The 15,371-nt window shown below is 51.7% G+C and overlaps 1 protein-coding gene and 1 pseudogene across 2 annotated transcripts; both read right to left on the bottom strand.

Annotated features, from left to right (window-relative positions):
* Positions 1–413: 413 nt before the first annotated feature.
* On the bottom strand, positions 414–13,413 carry CD40 (CD40 molecule). 2 transcript variants are annotated; one of them, XM_006158540.2, is made up of 9 exons: positions 13,291–13,413; positions 9,421–9,499; positions 8,841–8,966; positions 8,446–8,592; positions 8,057–8,150; positions 4,488–4,549; positions 1,704–1,790; positions 1,557–1,582; positions 414–1,024 (listed from the first exon to the last, which is right to left on the bottom strand). In XM_006158540.2, the coding sequence occupies exons 1-9, from the start codon at positions 13,339–13,341 to the stop codon at positions 875–877; spliced, it is 822 nt and encodes a 273-aa protein (XP_006158602.1). In that variant the 5' UTR covers positions 13,342–13,413; the 3' UTR covers positions 414–874. The 2 variants fall into 2 exon arrangements, with proteins under 2 accessions (XP_006158602.1, XP_006158601.1); XM_006158539.2 differs by having other exon boundaries at positions 415–1,039.
* A 1,155-nt stretch (positions 13,414–14,568) lies between these two features.
* LOC102488996 (60S ribosomal protein L32 pseudogene) lies at positions 14,569–15,315 on the bottom strand (annotated as a pseudogene).
* Positions 15,316–15,371: the final 56 nt, after the last annotated feature.

Below are 15,371 nucleotides of genomic sequence, written 5' to 3'. Positions count from 1 at the left end.
ATATCTGCAGTGTTTCAAGTTACCCAAACAGGAGATCCATGGTCTGCCACGTGTCTTCCAGCACCCCGCTCCAGTATGCTACAGGCTGGGCTGGGCTGGGCTGGGCAGGGCATGTACTTTTAAATTTTATTTATTTATTTATTAAAACATTCATGATTATTATTATTATTGTTATTATTTAATGTGCTATAGGGCAGGGTGCTCATGAGAGAGAGAGAGGGGAAGAGAGAGAGAGAAAGTGAAAAAGCAAGCTTTCAGGGTGGGGACTCAAACTCTGGTCAGCCACGTGGAGTTCAGCGCCTTAACCACCATGCCATCTGCTGGGCACAAGCATGTACTTTAAAAATAAAAATCCCATACCCATCATTCTGCAACATGCTTTTTTCTTTTTCCTTATTTTTTTAATTCAAGAAAGTTTTTGAGGTCCTTTTGTATAAATATATTACCATTTTATTTAGCCAGTCTCCTTAACATCAGTTAAGTGACTTCCAGTCCTAAATACCACAAAGAACCCTGCAATGCACATTCAGTGTGTCCCTGGGCTTACGGAAACCCCCTTCACGCATCTCTGACACCGGACTGCTGGGGCGGAGGGCTTGGCGGCTATTACCGTATTCTGCCCCCATCACCAAAGTTTCACTTCCATCTGTAGAAGCAAGTTGGGAGACAGGATGGGCTCCAGGGCGGGTGAGAAGCTCTCCCTGATGAGCTGCTCCTGCATCCGGTGCTGGGGCTCCTGTGTGGAGCTGCTGGGTGCAGGTCGAGGGGGCTGTGCCCCGTGAGTGCCACTTCTGTCCCCCACACTGCAGTGGTACAGCAGCAGCAGCTCCAGGCTCTCCATTTGCCAAGTCGCCAAGCTCCTGCACGTACGGCCTCACTGTCTCTCCTGCACTGAGACGCGGCTCTCCTTGCCATCCTCCTGGGTGACGGGCTGGCACCCGTGTAAGGTCTCCTGCACTGGGGCGGCAGGGTTGGGCCCGGGAAAATCCACAAAAACCGTCTCCTCCGGAACCTGCCGATCAACCTGAGGGGGGAGGGTCTGGGGAGCCAAGGTGTGAGTTACCCCCAGCTACAGGCAGCTGTGCCTCTAGGGTGCTCTTCCCTGAGAAGCAGAGCCTCCTTCCCAAACCCCTGCCCCTGCCCCTTCCCATAAGGGGGGCCTGTGCTGTTTCTTTGGGTGCCTCCTGCCCCCTGCTGGCCACACTAAGGGTGACAAGAAGTTTCCAGAGTGGGAGCCAGAAGGCTCAAGGAGCGGCCCCTCTACCCCGGGCCCACTGACCCAGCACCATGGTTCCCTGCATGCTGACTGCGAGGAAAGGTGTGGGGAACAGCCAGCACTGGCAGTACTGCAGGGGCAGCTCTGTGGGGAGATGCACTCTGGGGAGGAAAAGCCTGGGACTGGGAGAGCCAAGGCTGGCGTCTAGGGGTGGGTTCTGCTTCAATCCCGCGGGTCTCAGGGACAGACTCCGAAGCAGTTCCCTGCCCCATAGGCAACAATGAGTCAAGCTTCCTTTCCAGTTGGCCAAACTCAGTCCCAGACCCCAGGGGCGACCTACCATATTCTTTGATTTCTTCATCTTTCCTAGAGGGGGAAAAAGAAGAAGAAGGGGCTAGAGGAGGGGGCAGGCCAGATCAGGAAGCAGGTGGCCATTCCCCCTACCCTTCCCTCCTCCCTCCCCACCATCTCCCACCAGGAGACTCACTGCTAAGGACCAACACCAAGGAGGTGGCAAGCAGGGTGCTCAGGATAATGGGGATCACCAGCAGGAGTCTCCAACGATTCCCTGAGTCTGGAGAAATCGAGACTTCAGCACGTACCGCCCCGGCCCTGCAGCTACTCCCCACCCCATGTCCACAGTGGCTGTGTCTGCCGAACCCCAAAACCCTCCCGTGTCTGAGCCCATCGACATCAGAGGGTGAAAAAAGGGGGCCTTCCGGGAAATGCAGCTGGCAGGTAGCTTTAGGGCAACCAGCACTACTATTTTTTTTAAGTTTTGAAATATTTTCCAACATTTTAAAATGGAGAGATTCCGCATTAAAAATTGTGGCTATTGGGACCAGCAGTTAGCGTAATGGCTGAGTCGCTGGACTCCCATGCAGTCGACCGCAGTTCGCGTCCCAGACCCGGTGGCTTAAAACTCACGCCAGGTGCATGTGCGTGCATGCCCAAGATCCTGAGAGGAGAATGGAGGAAAAGGGATTGCGGCGTGACCATCCCCCCTGAGGGGTGATTTCTCGCTTTCTGTCTCTCTGTCTCTCTCCGTCTGTCTGGCAAGTGCACGCGCCCTATAGTAAAAACCTCTAAAAAAAAATAGTGGCTATCTGGTCTTCCCTAGAAATTGGGAAGATGGGGCCTCAGTGGGCTTCCATCCCCACCTGGCAACCATCAGCCAGAACTGGGTAGTGGAAGTTGTCTGCCTGTTCACCGCACTCCCTACCACTCCCTACTGTGCTCAGTGCTGGGGACCAGCACAGACCTAAGTGACTGTACTGTTGTTTTCATCATAGATAAATGGATGGAGAGTGGCTCTGTGGCCTGGTGGTTAAGGCAGCGAGATCCCATGTGGCTGACCAAACGGTTCAAATCCTGGACCCAGCGGCTTGAGAAACACACTAGAAAGAAAGAAAAAGAGAGACAGAGAGAGAGAGAGAACAAGAGTGGAGGGAGAAAGAAAACGATTTCTTGTACCTAAGTTTCTACTTTACATGGGCAAATGAGCAGGGAGGAGACTAGTGTGAACATAGGGACGCAATCAAGCTGAGACAAAATTTAGGGGACACCAAAAACTTCAGTACTCAAGACAAGTGTTTTATCACTGCCGTGTTGTGAAAGTCAGCAGGCAGACACCACGCCAGCAAACCAGGGGCCAGCTGCCCATTTTTCAAATCAAGTTCTACTGGAATTAGGGCCAGGGTTAAGAGGAGGTAAGGCAAGCACATGCAAATGCAGGGTGGGATCCTGTCTCTATTAAAATGCTGTTATTTTATCATGAATTTTTTGCATGTATTTTCTTTTTTTTTTAAGAGGTTTTTGACTTAGAGCATGTGTGCTCACTGGAGAGAGAGACAGAGACAGTGAGAGAGAAAATGAGAAATCACCCCAAAGGGGGATGGCTACACCACAATCCCTTCTCCTCCATTGTCCCCACCCAGCTCTTGGGCACACACACACACACACACACACACACACACACAGAGTGATTTTCAGGATGCCAGATCCGGAACTTGAACCACAGTCGGCCATGTGGGAGTCCCGCGATGTAACCACTATGCCATCTGCAGGACCTTTATATAAATTTCTTAAAATCCTGCATCAACATATTGTTTATCTTGATTGCTGCGTTTTTATGGTACCCCCTAAATACTGTGCCCATGGCCAAGTGCTTCGTTCACCTCATTCTAGCTCCAGCCCTACTGAGAGAAGGGTCGATTTTGAGAAAAAGCAAAGAGGATGCATTTTTCTTACCTCAGACCTTTTCCACTCATTAACATGACCTGCCTAGTCCCTGTAATTACCTGAGTTTATGATCTGTGCTGTAGGCCAACGTTTTCATTCTAAAATCAAAACCGAAGCCAAGAGGGGACGATGTCACGTCACACCAGTATTTGAATGTGGGATGGCAGACAGAACACCGCTTACAGGTTGTCCCCCAAGTACGAGAACTCGTGCCAGGCATGTCCCCTGACCTACTAAGGACAGTGCTGTGGTGGTCCCATTTTACAGATGAATAAGCTGAGGCTTGGAGCTAGAAAGATACTTGCCCGGTGCCCAAGATAAGTAGCAGGGCTGGGAGGCCACACCCTGAACTGCCTCCTCTTCTCACCTCCCCACCCATTCTCCTGTCCCCACCTGTCATTTTATTATTTTTCTTTTCTTTTCTTTTTTAATAATTTATTTTTTTCACATCTGAAAACCATCAAATCTTTTTTTTTTTAGAGGTTTTTGCCTTAGGGCACATGTGCTCACTAGAGAGAGAGAAAGTCAGAGACAGTGAGAAGGAAAGTGAGAAGTCTCTCCCCAGGAGACAGAATCCCTTCTCCTCCATTTTCCTCCCAGAGCTTGGGCCTGCACACATATGTACCCCCTGTGAGTTTCAAGCCACTGGGTCTGGGACTCGAACTGCAGTCAACCATGTGGGAGTCCAGAAACGTAACCACTACATCATCTGCTGGCCCCAAAAGCCATCAAATCTTTTCTTTTTTAAAGTTTGCTATAGGGCATATGTGCTCACCAGAGAAAGCAAGAAAGTAAGAAAGGGATGGCCACGCCACAGTCCCTTCTCCCTCATTCTTGGAGTTTTGGGCACAGACACACACTTGTCCTGTGTGTGTTTCAAACTGCCAGATCCAGGACTCAAACTGCACAGTCATGTGGGATCCAGCCACCTTAACCCCCGCGACACCCACACCTGGCATTTTTGTGTGCCTCAGTCTCCCCTTCAGTTCCCACATTCTCAGGCTGCCAGGGCCCATTCTCCAGGACTCACCACAGCGGGCATCAGTCGTGTTAGTTCCTGCCTGCATCTCCTGCAGGCCTCTGGCTTCGCAGCTGTGCACAGACACGTGTGCACATGTGTGCACACACACATACACAGAAAAAGACATATTAAGTTTCCCCCACCACAAGATTTTCAACTCCAGAGGGGGGCAGCCAACAACCCACCGGTCCAGGCTCTGAACACACATGACCTGTGACACGCTATGCTGGCTGTTACAGCAGTGGCACAGATCCTGCAATCTGAGTGCATGTGTGCAAAGAGATTTTTGCACATCATGAAAAAGTAGTATAAAGGGCAGTTTCTGATGAGAGCCAAGCCTCGGGATACAGACTAAAGGGGAATGAGAATTGCTCAGGGGAGAGAACCCACGAGGGCTGGGATAGAGAGATGACGAATTCGGGGGGAGATGGGGATCGTCAACCTTGGCGCCACAGACACTGCAGATCTCTTAAATGCAGAAGCATGGCCTTTTTCTCTTCCATGAGGCATTTCCTGTGGCTAGAACAATGCCTGATACATAGTAGATGCTCAAGAAATCTGGACTGATAAAGGCTGACTGATAACTGGAGGCTCCTGAGTGTTTCAGCACCCGCTCAGTAAGCCTCAGAGCCCTCATGTGCAAAACAGGAATGACCTTCATCTCACAAGCCTTGAGGGCTTTGTGAAACTCTTAAACACTCTTTTATTTATTTATTTATTTATTTATTTTGGAGCGGGTTTTTTTGCTACAGGGCGCATGCCCTCCCCAGAAAGACAGAGACAGAGAGACAGAAAGCAAGAAATCAACCCCAGGGGGGATGGCCATGCCGCAATCCTTTCTCCTCCATTCTCCTCTTGGGATCTTGGGCACACACGTACACGCGCTGGGCGTGAGTTTAAGCCACCGGGTCCGGGACTCGAACCATGGTCAACTACATGGGAGTCCAGCAACATAGCCATTATGCCAACTGCTGGTCCCAACACTCTTCTCATCTAAGACAAACGTGTGTGCTGCCTTTGAAGTCTCTCTCCCTCTCCAACCTGAGAACATTTTTCTTGTGCTATGTCCTTCTCTGTCCATTCCTCCCCATTTCTCCTGTGACCCCGCTGGGCCAGATCTTTCTCATCACAGATCTAGACTCCCATAATGCCTCCTGGGTGGCTCTGCTTTGAAAAGAAGAAGAAAAGAAGAAGAAGAAGAAGAAGAAGAAGAAGAAGAAGAAGAAGAGAAGAAGAAGGAGAAGAAGGAGAAGAAGAAGGAAGTAAAGAAACGATAGCATGTGCACGTGTAGATGGGGACGCGGTCTGCGATCCGCTGGGAAAGACAGACGGTAAACGAAGCACGTGTGTTATTCTGTGCTTGTGTAAAGCTAGGAGGATGGCTATGTGCGTTTATGTGTCTTTGTTGGTTTGTTCGGAGGCTCTCTGGAAGGATTCGCAGGAACATTGGGAGGCTCCAGGAAGAACTGGCTGGCTAAGAGGCAGAGGTGGGAGGGAGACATCACACTGGGTGGTTCTATGCTTTCTGCCCCATGCACATTTTTTCTTTTTAAGCTCATCCATTAATTTCCTCCATGAGCATGTGAGAGAGTGAAAGAGAGCCCCCCTCCCCCCCCAAAAAAAAAACAAAAAAAACAGGGTCTGAACACCAAAATCCACTTCCAGCCTCAGCCAGCCCTGAACCATGGGCATACACGTGTCTGGTGTACTCATAAGGGTCTCTGGGTGCAAATCAGGTACCTTCCCATGTGGATCCACCTTGCAAAGTATCAAACTTAGCATTAAACAGAGGGGCCAGTTGGTGTGTAGTGGTTCTGGTGTCTGGATCCCACATGGCCAGCTGTGTGATTCCAGTCCCAGACCCAGTGACTTGAAAAACATGTTGGGTATGTGCATGTGTGTGCATGCCCGAAATCTGGGAGGAAAGAAGAGATGAAGAAATGGGTTTGTGGTGTGACCATCCCTTGGGGGTGCTCTCTCTCTCTTTCTTTATCTCTTTCTCTCTCTCTGGTGAGTGCATGTGCCCACTGGCAAATGTTTTTTGAGAGGTTTTTGCTATAGGGCACATGCGCTCACCAGAAAGACAGAGAGAGAGAGAGAGAGAGAAAGCAAGAAATCACCCCCCAGGGGGGATGGCCATGTCACAATCTCTTCTCCTCCATTCTCCTCTCAGGATCTTGGGCACACATGCACACGCATCTGGCATGAGTTTAAGCCACAATTTTGGGACTCAAGCCATGTTAGTCTACATGGGAGTCCAGCGACATAGCCATTACACCAACTGCTGGTCTCTCCAACTGCAATTTTTTAAAAAGTTTTTTGTTTTTGTTTTTGCCATAGGGCATGGGTACTCACTGGAGAGAGACAGAGACAGTGAGAGGAAACGTGAGAAATTACCCCCCAGGAGGATGATGGCCACGTCGCAATCCCTTCTCCTCCATTCTTCTCTCGGGGTTTTAGGCATGCACACACATGTGCCTGGTGTGATTTTCAAGCCACTGGGTCTGGGACACAAACCACAGTCCACTCTATGGGAGTCTCGTACCTTAACTACTACGCCACCTGCTGGCCTCAGCAAATATTTTTTAAAATTAAATACGAAATGTTAACGGGGCATGTGTTTAGGGGATTCCAGGCAGAAGAGTTTGAGGCAAAAGTGTGCAAGGTGTTTGAGGACTGCAAGCAGAAGAATTAGCACGATACGAGGGAAGAGGCCGGGAAACGGCGCTGGATGGTCTGTGGCTGCGCTCAGGAGTCTGGGTTTCACCCGAGGACAGCAGAGAGTTACAACACATTTTCAACAGGGGAGTGTCGTCATCTGAAAGGATCTGTTGAAAGTTCACTTAGGCAAATGAGGAGAGAACCAGCTGACTGGGACAGAGTAGAGGCAGGGAGGCCTCACCCAGATGATGAGGCCCAAACTAAGGTGATGGCAGTGGAGGGAGTGAGGAGACAGATTCGGAAGACTGGCTGGAAAGGTCCTGGGGGCTCTCTGAGAAGTGGGGAAGGGAAGGAGGCCTCTGGGGTGAGTGTGCCCTCTGCACCAGGTGGGGGAGAAGCCAGGGAGCCCATCTGGACCTCCAAAGCTAGAGGGACCTGAGTCACTGGGTGGAGGCGTACGATCAGCAGTGGGGTATAACAGCCTGGGCCTTCAGAGATAACTCGAGACCAGAGATGCTGGTTCAGAACCATGGAGGGAGATGGAGCCAAAGCCAAAGATGGGGACGAGATGGCCTTGGGGAGGTGGCAAAGAGCCTCCCCAAGGGAAGAGGAAGCCCAGAACAAAACCCTAGAATAGCAAAAAGGAGGAGAAAACCAAGAAGGACCAAAGGGAAAACCAAGAGAGGATCCCATTACCCCTAAGAAGGGCAAGTTTCAAGAAGACTGAGAGATCAACAGCATCTGTTATCACTAGAGAGAGCAGGCAAGGGGCACGCTGAGAAGTACGAGGTCACTCTGCAGATGGGTCAAGGGCACGGGTGTGTGCAGGCATGCGGGTGCAGGGCCAGGTGGCTAGAGAGAGGTGACAGGTCTCGTGCCACTCTTGGGGCAGGGAGTGCAAGGATGGGTCCTTATACCTTGTCCAAGGGCGACACTTTTCAGAAGCAGATGACACATTGGAGAAGAAGCCATCCAGGCAGGGTTCGCAGATGGTGTCAGAGTCCCCTGTCGCTGGGAGTGGTGGGAGGGGTATTAACCATCACAAGGACTCTCAAGGGAGCTCCTGCCTTAAGCTCCCCCACCCCCACCTCCCCAGGGAGAACTGCTCCGGATGGCTGCAGCGTCCAAGGCAACCTCTCCTGTGCCCTCCCATGGCAGACACCTCTGCAGGAGGTTCTCACTCTAGTCCGCTAGTGGGGACACCGGCCCAGGGTGGACTCTCCAGTCTCTCCACCTCTGAGGCTGAGCACCCACTGCCCAGCTCCTCCCACCGCCTCCAGTGCTGATTCCCAAACAGGTCACTTACCGATCTGCTTGACCCCAAAGCCAGGAAGGCACAGACTGTGTGGGGCACATCTTTCGCAGACACTGCTGGTACAGTACTGGCCTTCTACACAGGTGCAGGTGGTGTCTGTTTTTGAGGTGCCTTTTGTCTGGACCCGGAGCCTTAGGTCTGAGCAGAAATGGGAAGGAAAGTCCAGAAACTCGTTGCTGGGCCAAGCTCAGAGCCCAGCTCCTCGCACTGCCCACTCTTTATTCTTAAACCCTCTTCCAAGTAGAGAGAGCCATCAGATCATTTAGGCACTGGGATGCCCCAGACCCCAAGCAATCAGAACAGACCCTGGCCACATAAAATCAGTGGGCTGCATTGTCAGAGATACCAGCCCACTCCCGGAAACCCCTCCCCAGCAGCCCACGCACTGGGGTCGCAGTATCTGTGCTGGTGACAGCGTGGCTCTCTGTTCCAGGTGTCCAGGAATTCGTCTTTACCGCAAGGCAGGCATTCGGTGTCAGTCAGCGCCGTGCAGTCATTCACCAACCTCTCTCCTGGAAAACCGGGAAATGAGGCTACTCTTCCCAATGCAACGAGTCAGCCACCTTTTATAAATGATCAAGCCAGGCTTTGGGGCGGGGCGGGGGGGCGCAATTCAGAGGAAAGTCTTGGATACTCCATAGCTTGATTGGGCTGATGGAGGAGATATGAACATAAAGCCCAGGAGAGGCCCCTGCTTATCTCCTAAGCTTTTCTTCGGTCCCATCAATTGTCATCTCTCTGAGGCCCCTCTGTGTTTGTCATCTTAAATTCAGGAGGCAGAGAACACAGCCTTGGGGATTTCTCCTAGGCTTACCCAGTAGAGAGGGACCCAGGCACTTCCTGACAGCACACAGGGATGGGCAACAATGGATTGTTTCAGACTCACATTTACAGCTAATACATGGGGTCTGCACCTGCCAGCAAACCAACAGGGGTCCCTCGATGGGGCTAGCTGGGGCCTCTCACCTGGCTGGCACAGGTTACAGCACTGGCCGTTTTCCAGGTACTGGTTTTCTCTGCATGCAGTGGGTGGTTCCAGGTGGACCTGAAAACAGAATTGTGCAATCGAAAGGGATCTGGAAATCTCTGCTGTAGCCTCCTGGGCAGGAAAGTGAAAGTCAGCCAGGCAGAGGCTGCAGCTGCAGAGGTCCAAAGCAAAAAATGGGGCCTGCAGATTATGCGGTGTGTTTGTTTTTCAGCTAAACTGACAACTGATCTGATTACAAAAGCACACTGTGAATCCTTCCGGTACTTTACAAAGTGATGCCGTTGGAACCTCACAATATTCTCCAAACGGAGTATACCTTCCTTTTGGCTTGAATCCTGAGTCTTTCCTCTCCTGAAGACCCAGCAGGATGCCAGGGCTGCAGGACCTCCCCTGGAGTCCTGAGGCGGGCTAGCCTCAGCTGGCTCCAGTCCTGCTGCAGCTATATTTAGCACGACCTCTTCCTCCTATTCTGCTACTCTTCCTTCCCCTCTCCAAGTCCCATCATGTTTTCTCCCTCTAATTCCTCATCGCCTGCTCACCCTGCCCCTCTTTCAGAAAGTGCTAGAATTGTGAAGCTGGCAGGATTAAGTTCAACTCTTCCATTTTACAGATGGTGGGACGGAGCGCCAGAGAGATTGCATGACTTGCTCAGCATCCCACGGTGACAAAATCCCAACGAGGGCTTGGGTCTCGTGCTTCTCTTCATCAACCCGCGTTTTACCTGCACTGTTCTTCCTATCAATGCATGCAGGCACTACCCACGCTATTACTTCTTTAAAAAAAAAAAAGTTTATTCATTTTTATTTAACTTTATTTATTCAATCATTTATTTTCATTTGACCAGAGAAAGACAGACACACAGAGAGAAGGAAATTGAGAAAGCAAGCCACCAGGCCCAGGACTCAAACCATGGTCACACATGTGGGAATGTCCAGCTCCTTAACCACCATGCCACCTGCCGGTCCCCCATACTATTACTTCTTGTTCATTTAAATACACTTACTTCAGGTGTAAACTTTGTGTCATTGTCATGAGAGAAGAACCAGAATTACTTCTCATAAATAAAAGTTAACCCTAAAAGTAAATTCGACAATAATAAAACATTAGTAACCTCCCAAAACTGGTTTGATGAAAGCCCACCCCCCAGGCCTGCTCTTGATTTTTGTTTAAAGAGGGGGAATTAGCAAATCCTTGAGAGGCATCAACTATATTCTATTTCCAGAGACATGCCCCTTGAAAAAATGAGAAGGATTTTTAAGGAACTGTAAAGTGAGTCTGTTTAGTTCTAAACCCACATGCTCCCTTCAGTCGTCCCACACTTTGGGCGGAACCAGGGAAAAGAGCACAGGTTTGAGTGTTCAAGTTTAGGCTCAGCCTCAACTTCATCACACTTACTATTCACTTCTCTTAGCCCCAGTTTTTTCATCTCTAAGTGGGAGGAATGAGCCTGCCTGGTGGTGCAGTCAGTAACAAACTGAACTGTGGTGCTGGAAGTCACATGGCAGACTATGGGTTCGCATCCCAGTCAGCCTGAAAACATGCTGGGCGTGCGCACTAATGCCCAGGATCCAGAGGAGCTGGAAGGCTGGGGAAAGGGGATAATGGCATGAAGAGACTCTGTAGAGGGTTGTCTCTCTTTCTCTTTTGTACACGTGCACACCTTCTGTCATAAGTTGAAAAAAAAATTGGGCCAGCAAGTGGTGTAGAGGTTAAGGCAGTTGGATGCTACATGGCAGACTTCACAGTTCAAGTCCTGGACCAGGCAACTTGAAAGTCATCCCAGTCACAAGTGCATGTGTGTCCAAAATCCCAAAAGAAGAATGGAGGAGAAGGGATCGCAGTATGGCCATCTTCTGGAAGGGGTGATTTCTCACTTCCCACCCTACCCCCAGCTCTCTCTGGCAAGTGTACATGCCTTATAGCAAGAGAAAAAGATGATGAGATCGGAGTACTAATATCTGCCCTGCAGGTTGGGCTGTGAAAATGGAGAGCAAGTATGTGGTCCGGCACAGTGTCCAGAACACAGCGGACTCATTAAATTGCAGTTTCAATCATCATATATATTAGGTTGTTGGGAAAGTCATGATGTATTTTTCTATGCAAAAGTGCATCCTTCCTTCCTGACCACACGATAGAACATGTATCTGCCTGGATGCTCAGCACCCTGGCTAACCGGCCTGCTGTCCAGGATCCTACCTAACTGGTGGTTCTCATTCAGCTAGGGGACCTAAGCAAATTACTTACAGAAATGTATCTTACCCCAAATGGGGAAGGAAGTAGAAAAGGTGACAGCCCCCACCAATGCATCTCGAGGCCTCATCCTATGAACATGGACCTCTCAGAGGCATCTTCAAACACATGAAGTGTTTGTGAGTCCCCACTCCCCATAGCTTGATCCTCCTGCCATACGAGCTCAGCCCCAAGGCTTGAAGACTCTCTCCGCCTGAGAGGCAGGCTTGGGAATCAGGTAGATGTTGGCCCATATCCCATCACCACCACTACCTAGCTGTGAGACCTTTGGCAAGACAATCCTTTCTGCACTTCAGTTTGCTCTTCTGTATAATGGGAGAGGTGAAGCAACAAGACTGAGAATACATGCAGTGTTTTGCTCAGAGCCTGACAAATAGGTGCCCTTAATAAGCAGTCCCTGATATTACTCTCACAGCCCAGCCTCTACCTGGAGCCAAAACTGGGGGTGGTGGGGGGGTGATGAGGGCAGACTCTGCTCTCGAGGAGGCCAGACTGCCCTTCACCCTATCTGCTCCGGCTCTTCCTCCTCTCCTCCCCCAAAGCTCTCCCTGCCTCTCTCCAGCTCCACCCTCCTGCCTCCTTTCTCCCTAAGATCCATTGCTCAGAGTAAAAATGAAAGTTCCGGAACCAAAGCAGCTTCCCTACTAAACCTCCCCCCACACACACACACACGCTATAGACCATTCCTTCCCAGACTTCATGCCAGAATCTACAGTCTCTGAAAGCAGGGGGAGGCCAGAGGGGCTGGGATGAGAGGGTCAGGTACTTAGGGGATTCCCAGCCTCCAGAATGAGGAACTACAAAAATACATTCAAACAAAAAGTGAGTCAAGTGTGGACTTCTGAAAATCCCGGAGATATGCTTGGTTGGTCTGAGCCCTTCTCATGCCTGGAGAAGCCCCTGCTGGTCTCCTAACCCCTTCGTGGGTCCCATGGATTATCAGCTCCCCCAGACATTGTTGTAAATTCTGGAGGCAGAGAGTGCAGCCTTGGGGATCTCTCCTAGGTTAGATCTTCCAGGAGTTGAGAGTGGGAGGTGTGGAGGGGTGGTTAAAATCTTCTTGCTTTCTCAAGAAAGTACCTGGGCCTCTGCACCCGTCCTTATTCTCACAGAGGGCCCTGGGAGAAGGCAGCCCCAGCAGGCAAAGAGATGATAACCATGTACGGAGGCTGGCAAGTGTCCACAACGAGAAAGGAACAGGAAACAGGCCAACCCACCCCTTCCCTTGGCCGGCCTCCCTCCCCACCCCGAGACCTCTACTAGTCTCCGTATGGCCAGCCTCTGAGGCAAACCCAGAACGCAGACTTCTGACCAGATAAAGGATCACGCTTCTGAACAGTGAGGCTCCCTAAACTCCAACCCCATCCATGCCATCTAGGCAGTACCCTACCTAAACGCCCTTGTGGGGTTCCCTGGGACCTCCGGAGGAGAGTCAGTGCACCTCATTTACCCAGGACCTTACCCAGCTTCCATCCACCCTCCTGTACACCCACGCCAGCTACGTAGGTCTCTTCCCCAATGTCTTGCTTCTCTTTCCTTCCCATTCCTCACTCTCACATCCCAATCCCTCGTCAAGTCGAGGCAGAAACTCAACTCACGGCGGTCAGCAAGCAGCCCCAGAGGACACACTGTAGAGGCAGATGGACCATGGCGGGGTGAGACCCAGGAGGCGGGAGCGCAGGGCAGCAGGGCGGGGAACGTCTAGTAACTCGGCAGCCCAGCCCGTGGCCCCGCCCAGGAAAGGGGCGGGGTCACCTAAGGCCAATCGTCGCCAGGCTATGTGGGGGGCGGAGTCCTGGCAATTCTCGGCCAGGGATTTCCCCAGGACAAGCCCAGGAATCTAACTCCCCAGGGAGTTTAGGGACGCGCTTGGGGGCGGGGGGAGGGGGCATGGTCCCCGAAGAACCCGGGACCCACAGAGTTCAGGCAGAGGCAGGCCAGGAGCCACCCTGCTTCCAGCTGGGGGCAAAGAGAGCAGAGAGATCCCCGTGGGCGCTCGGGAGCCGCGGTTCTCTCCCACGCTGTCTCCGGGAATCCCTGCAGAACCGAAAGCGTCCCTACACTGGATACAGAAACCTGAGGAAGTTCCCCCCAACAGTACCCCAGAAAAACAGGAAGGTCCCAGCCGGTATTCGGAGACATTTCAAGGAAAAGGGTTTCCCAATTCAGAGTTTCGCTCTGTTTCGATGGAAATTCCGTCGGGTGGGCACAGCGTCCCAGCCTAGCCAGCCAGCCAGCCAGGCATCCATGCGGACCCACCGGATCTATTCCACCCTAGCTCCTTTCCAGCGCCTGGAGCCAGGCATCTGAGTGGACCGGCCTTCCGAGGGACGGTAGGACCCCTTGAGAATGTCGAGGCCCTCTCGTTCTGCAGAAACACACTTGCTTCCCCGCCTGCATTCCCCCGGTTCCTGCGCCAAGCTGTTTTTGAGCCCATAACACTCTGCTCTGCATCATGAAACGCCTGGGTTCTGGGCCAGGCTCTGCCGCTGATGGGCAGGGTTCCCTTGAGCCTTAGTTTCCCCCCCTCCGCCCACAAGGAAATTGGAGAGCTTGATCTAGACAGCGATGGGGGTGATGACCTTTCCAGCTCTGAATTTCTGCGTCAGGCCAGCAGGCCAGGCAGCCCAGAGCAGGAAGGGTGGGAGAAGAGGAGGCTGCTAACCCCATCCTGGTGGCTTCTCCTGCAAAGGGCACGTTGGAGGTTCTGTGGATTCTGCCACTGGAATCCACCACCGCCTGTTCTCTGCTCACCGTCTTTCATCTGGACGGTTCCCACAGCCTGGCCTGCGCACCCGTGATGTACCAGGCAGCTCTCCTTCTACACTGTTGCATTTCTCTCTTTTTTCTTTCTTTTTTTTTTGGGGGGGGGGGTTGTGGCTTTATTTAGAAACAAAGAACGTGCACACCAGCCGTCTACTCGTTTTCTTCACTGCGCAGCCCTGCGTTGGGATTGGTGACTCTGATGGCCAGCTGGGCTGCCCGTTCCACGATGGCCTTGCGGTTCTTGGAGGCGACGGTGATCTCAGCACAGTAGGACTTATCGCACATCAGCAGCTTCCAGCTCCTTGACGTTGTGGACCAGGAACTTCCGGAAACCACCGGGCAGCATGTGCTTCGTTTTCCTGTTGGTGCCCTAACCCATGTTGGGCATCAGGATCTGGCCCTTGAACCTCCTCCGCACCCTGTTGTCAATCCCTCTGGGTTTCCTCCAGTTGCGCTTAATCTTGACATATCGGTCTGACTGGTGCCCGATGAACTTCTTGGTCCTCTTTTTGATGATCTTGGGTTTCATGAGGGGCCGGAGGGCAGCCATGACGCTGGGTAAGAGATGGCCGCCACCTACACAGGCAGTGCTGAGGAAGAGAGAAGGAAGCTGCATTTCTCTTGATAAACTCCAGATCTGATCTGATCAGGGCGCTTTTCTGCTTAAAAGCCTCTTTGGGGGCCCAGGAAGTGGCACAGTGGGAGTGGCAATGAATCCACATAGGAAAGGTCTTGGGCTGGCATCCTGCGACCTCCCTAGGCATGCCAGGTGCACGCATGTATGCCTGTGACCTGGGTGGTGGATCACAGCATGAGGTTCCTGTGGGAGATACCCCCCAGAAGTAAATAAACTAAAACAAACCAAGCAAAAACAAAAATCTTCTTTTAGTTTCGCTACCCCCTCAGGATGATA

This window comes from Tupaia chinensis, unplaced genomic scaffold (assembly GCF_000334495.1).
Source record: "Tupaia chinensis unplaced genomic scaffold, TupChi_1.0 Scaffold000602_1, whole genome shotgun sequence".
In the NCBI taxonomy this organism is placed as follows: domain Eukaryota; kingdom Metazoa; phylum Chordata; class Mammalia; order Scandentia; family Tupaiidae; genus Tupaia; species Tupaia belangeri.
This window is presented reverse-complemented; position numbering and strand designations above follow the sequence as displayed.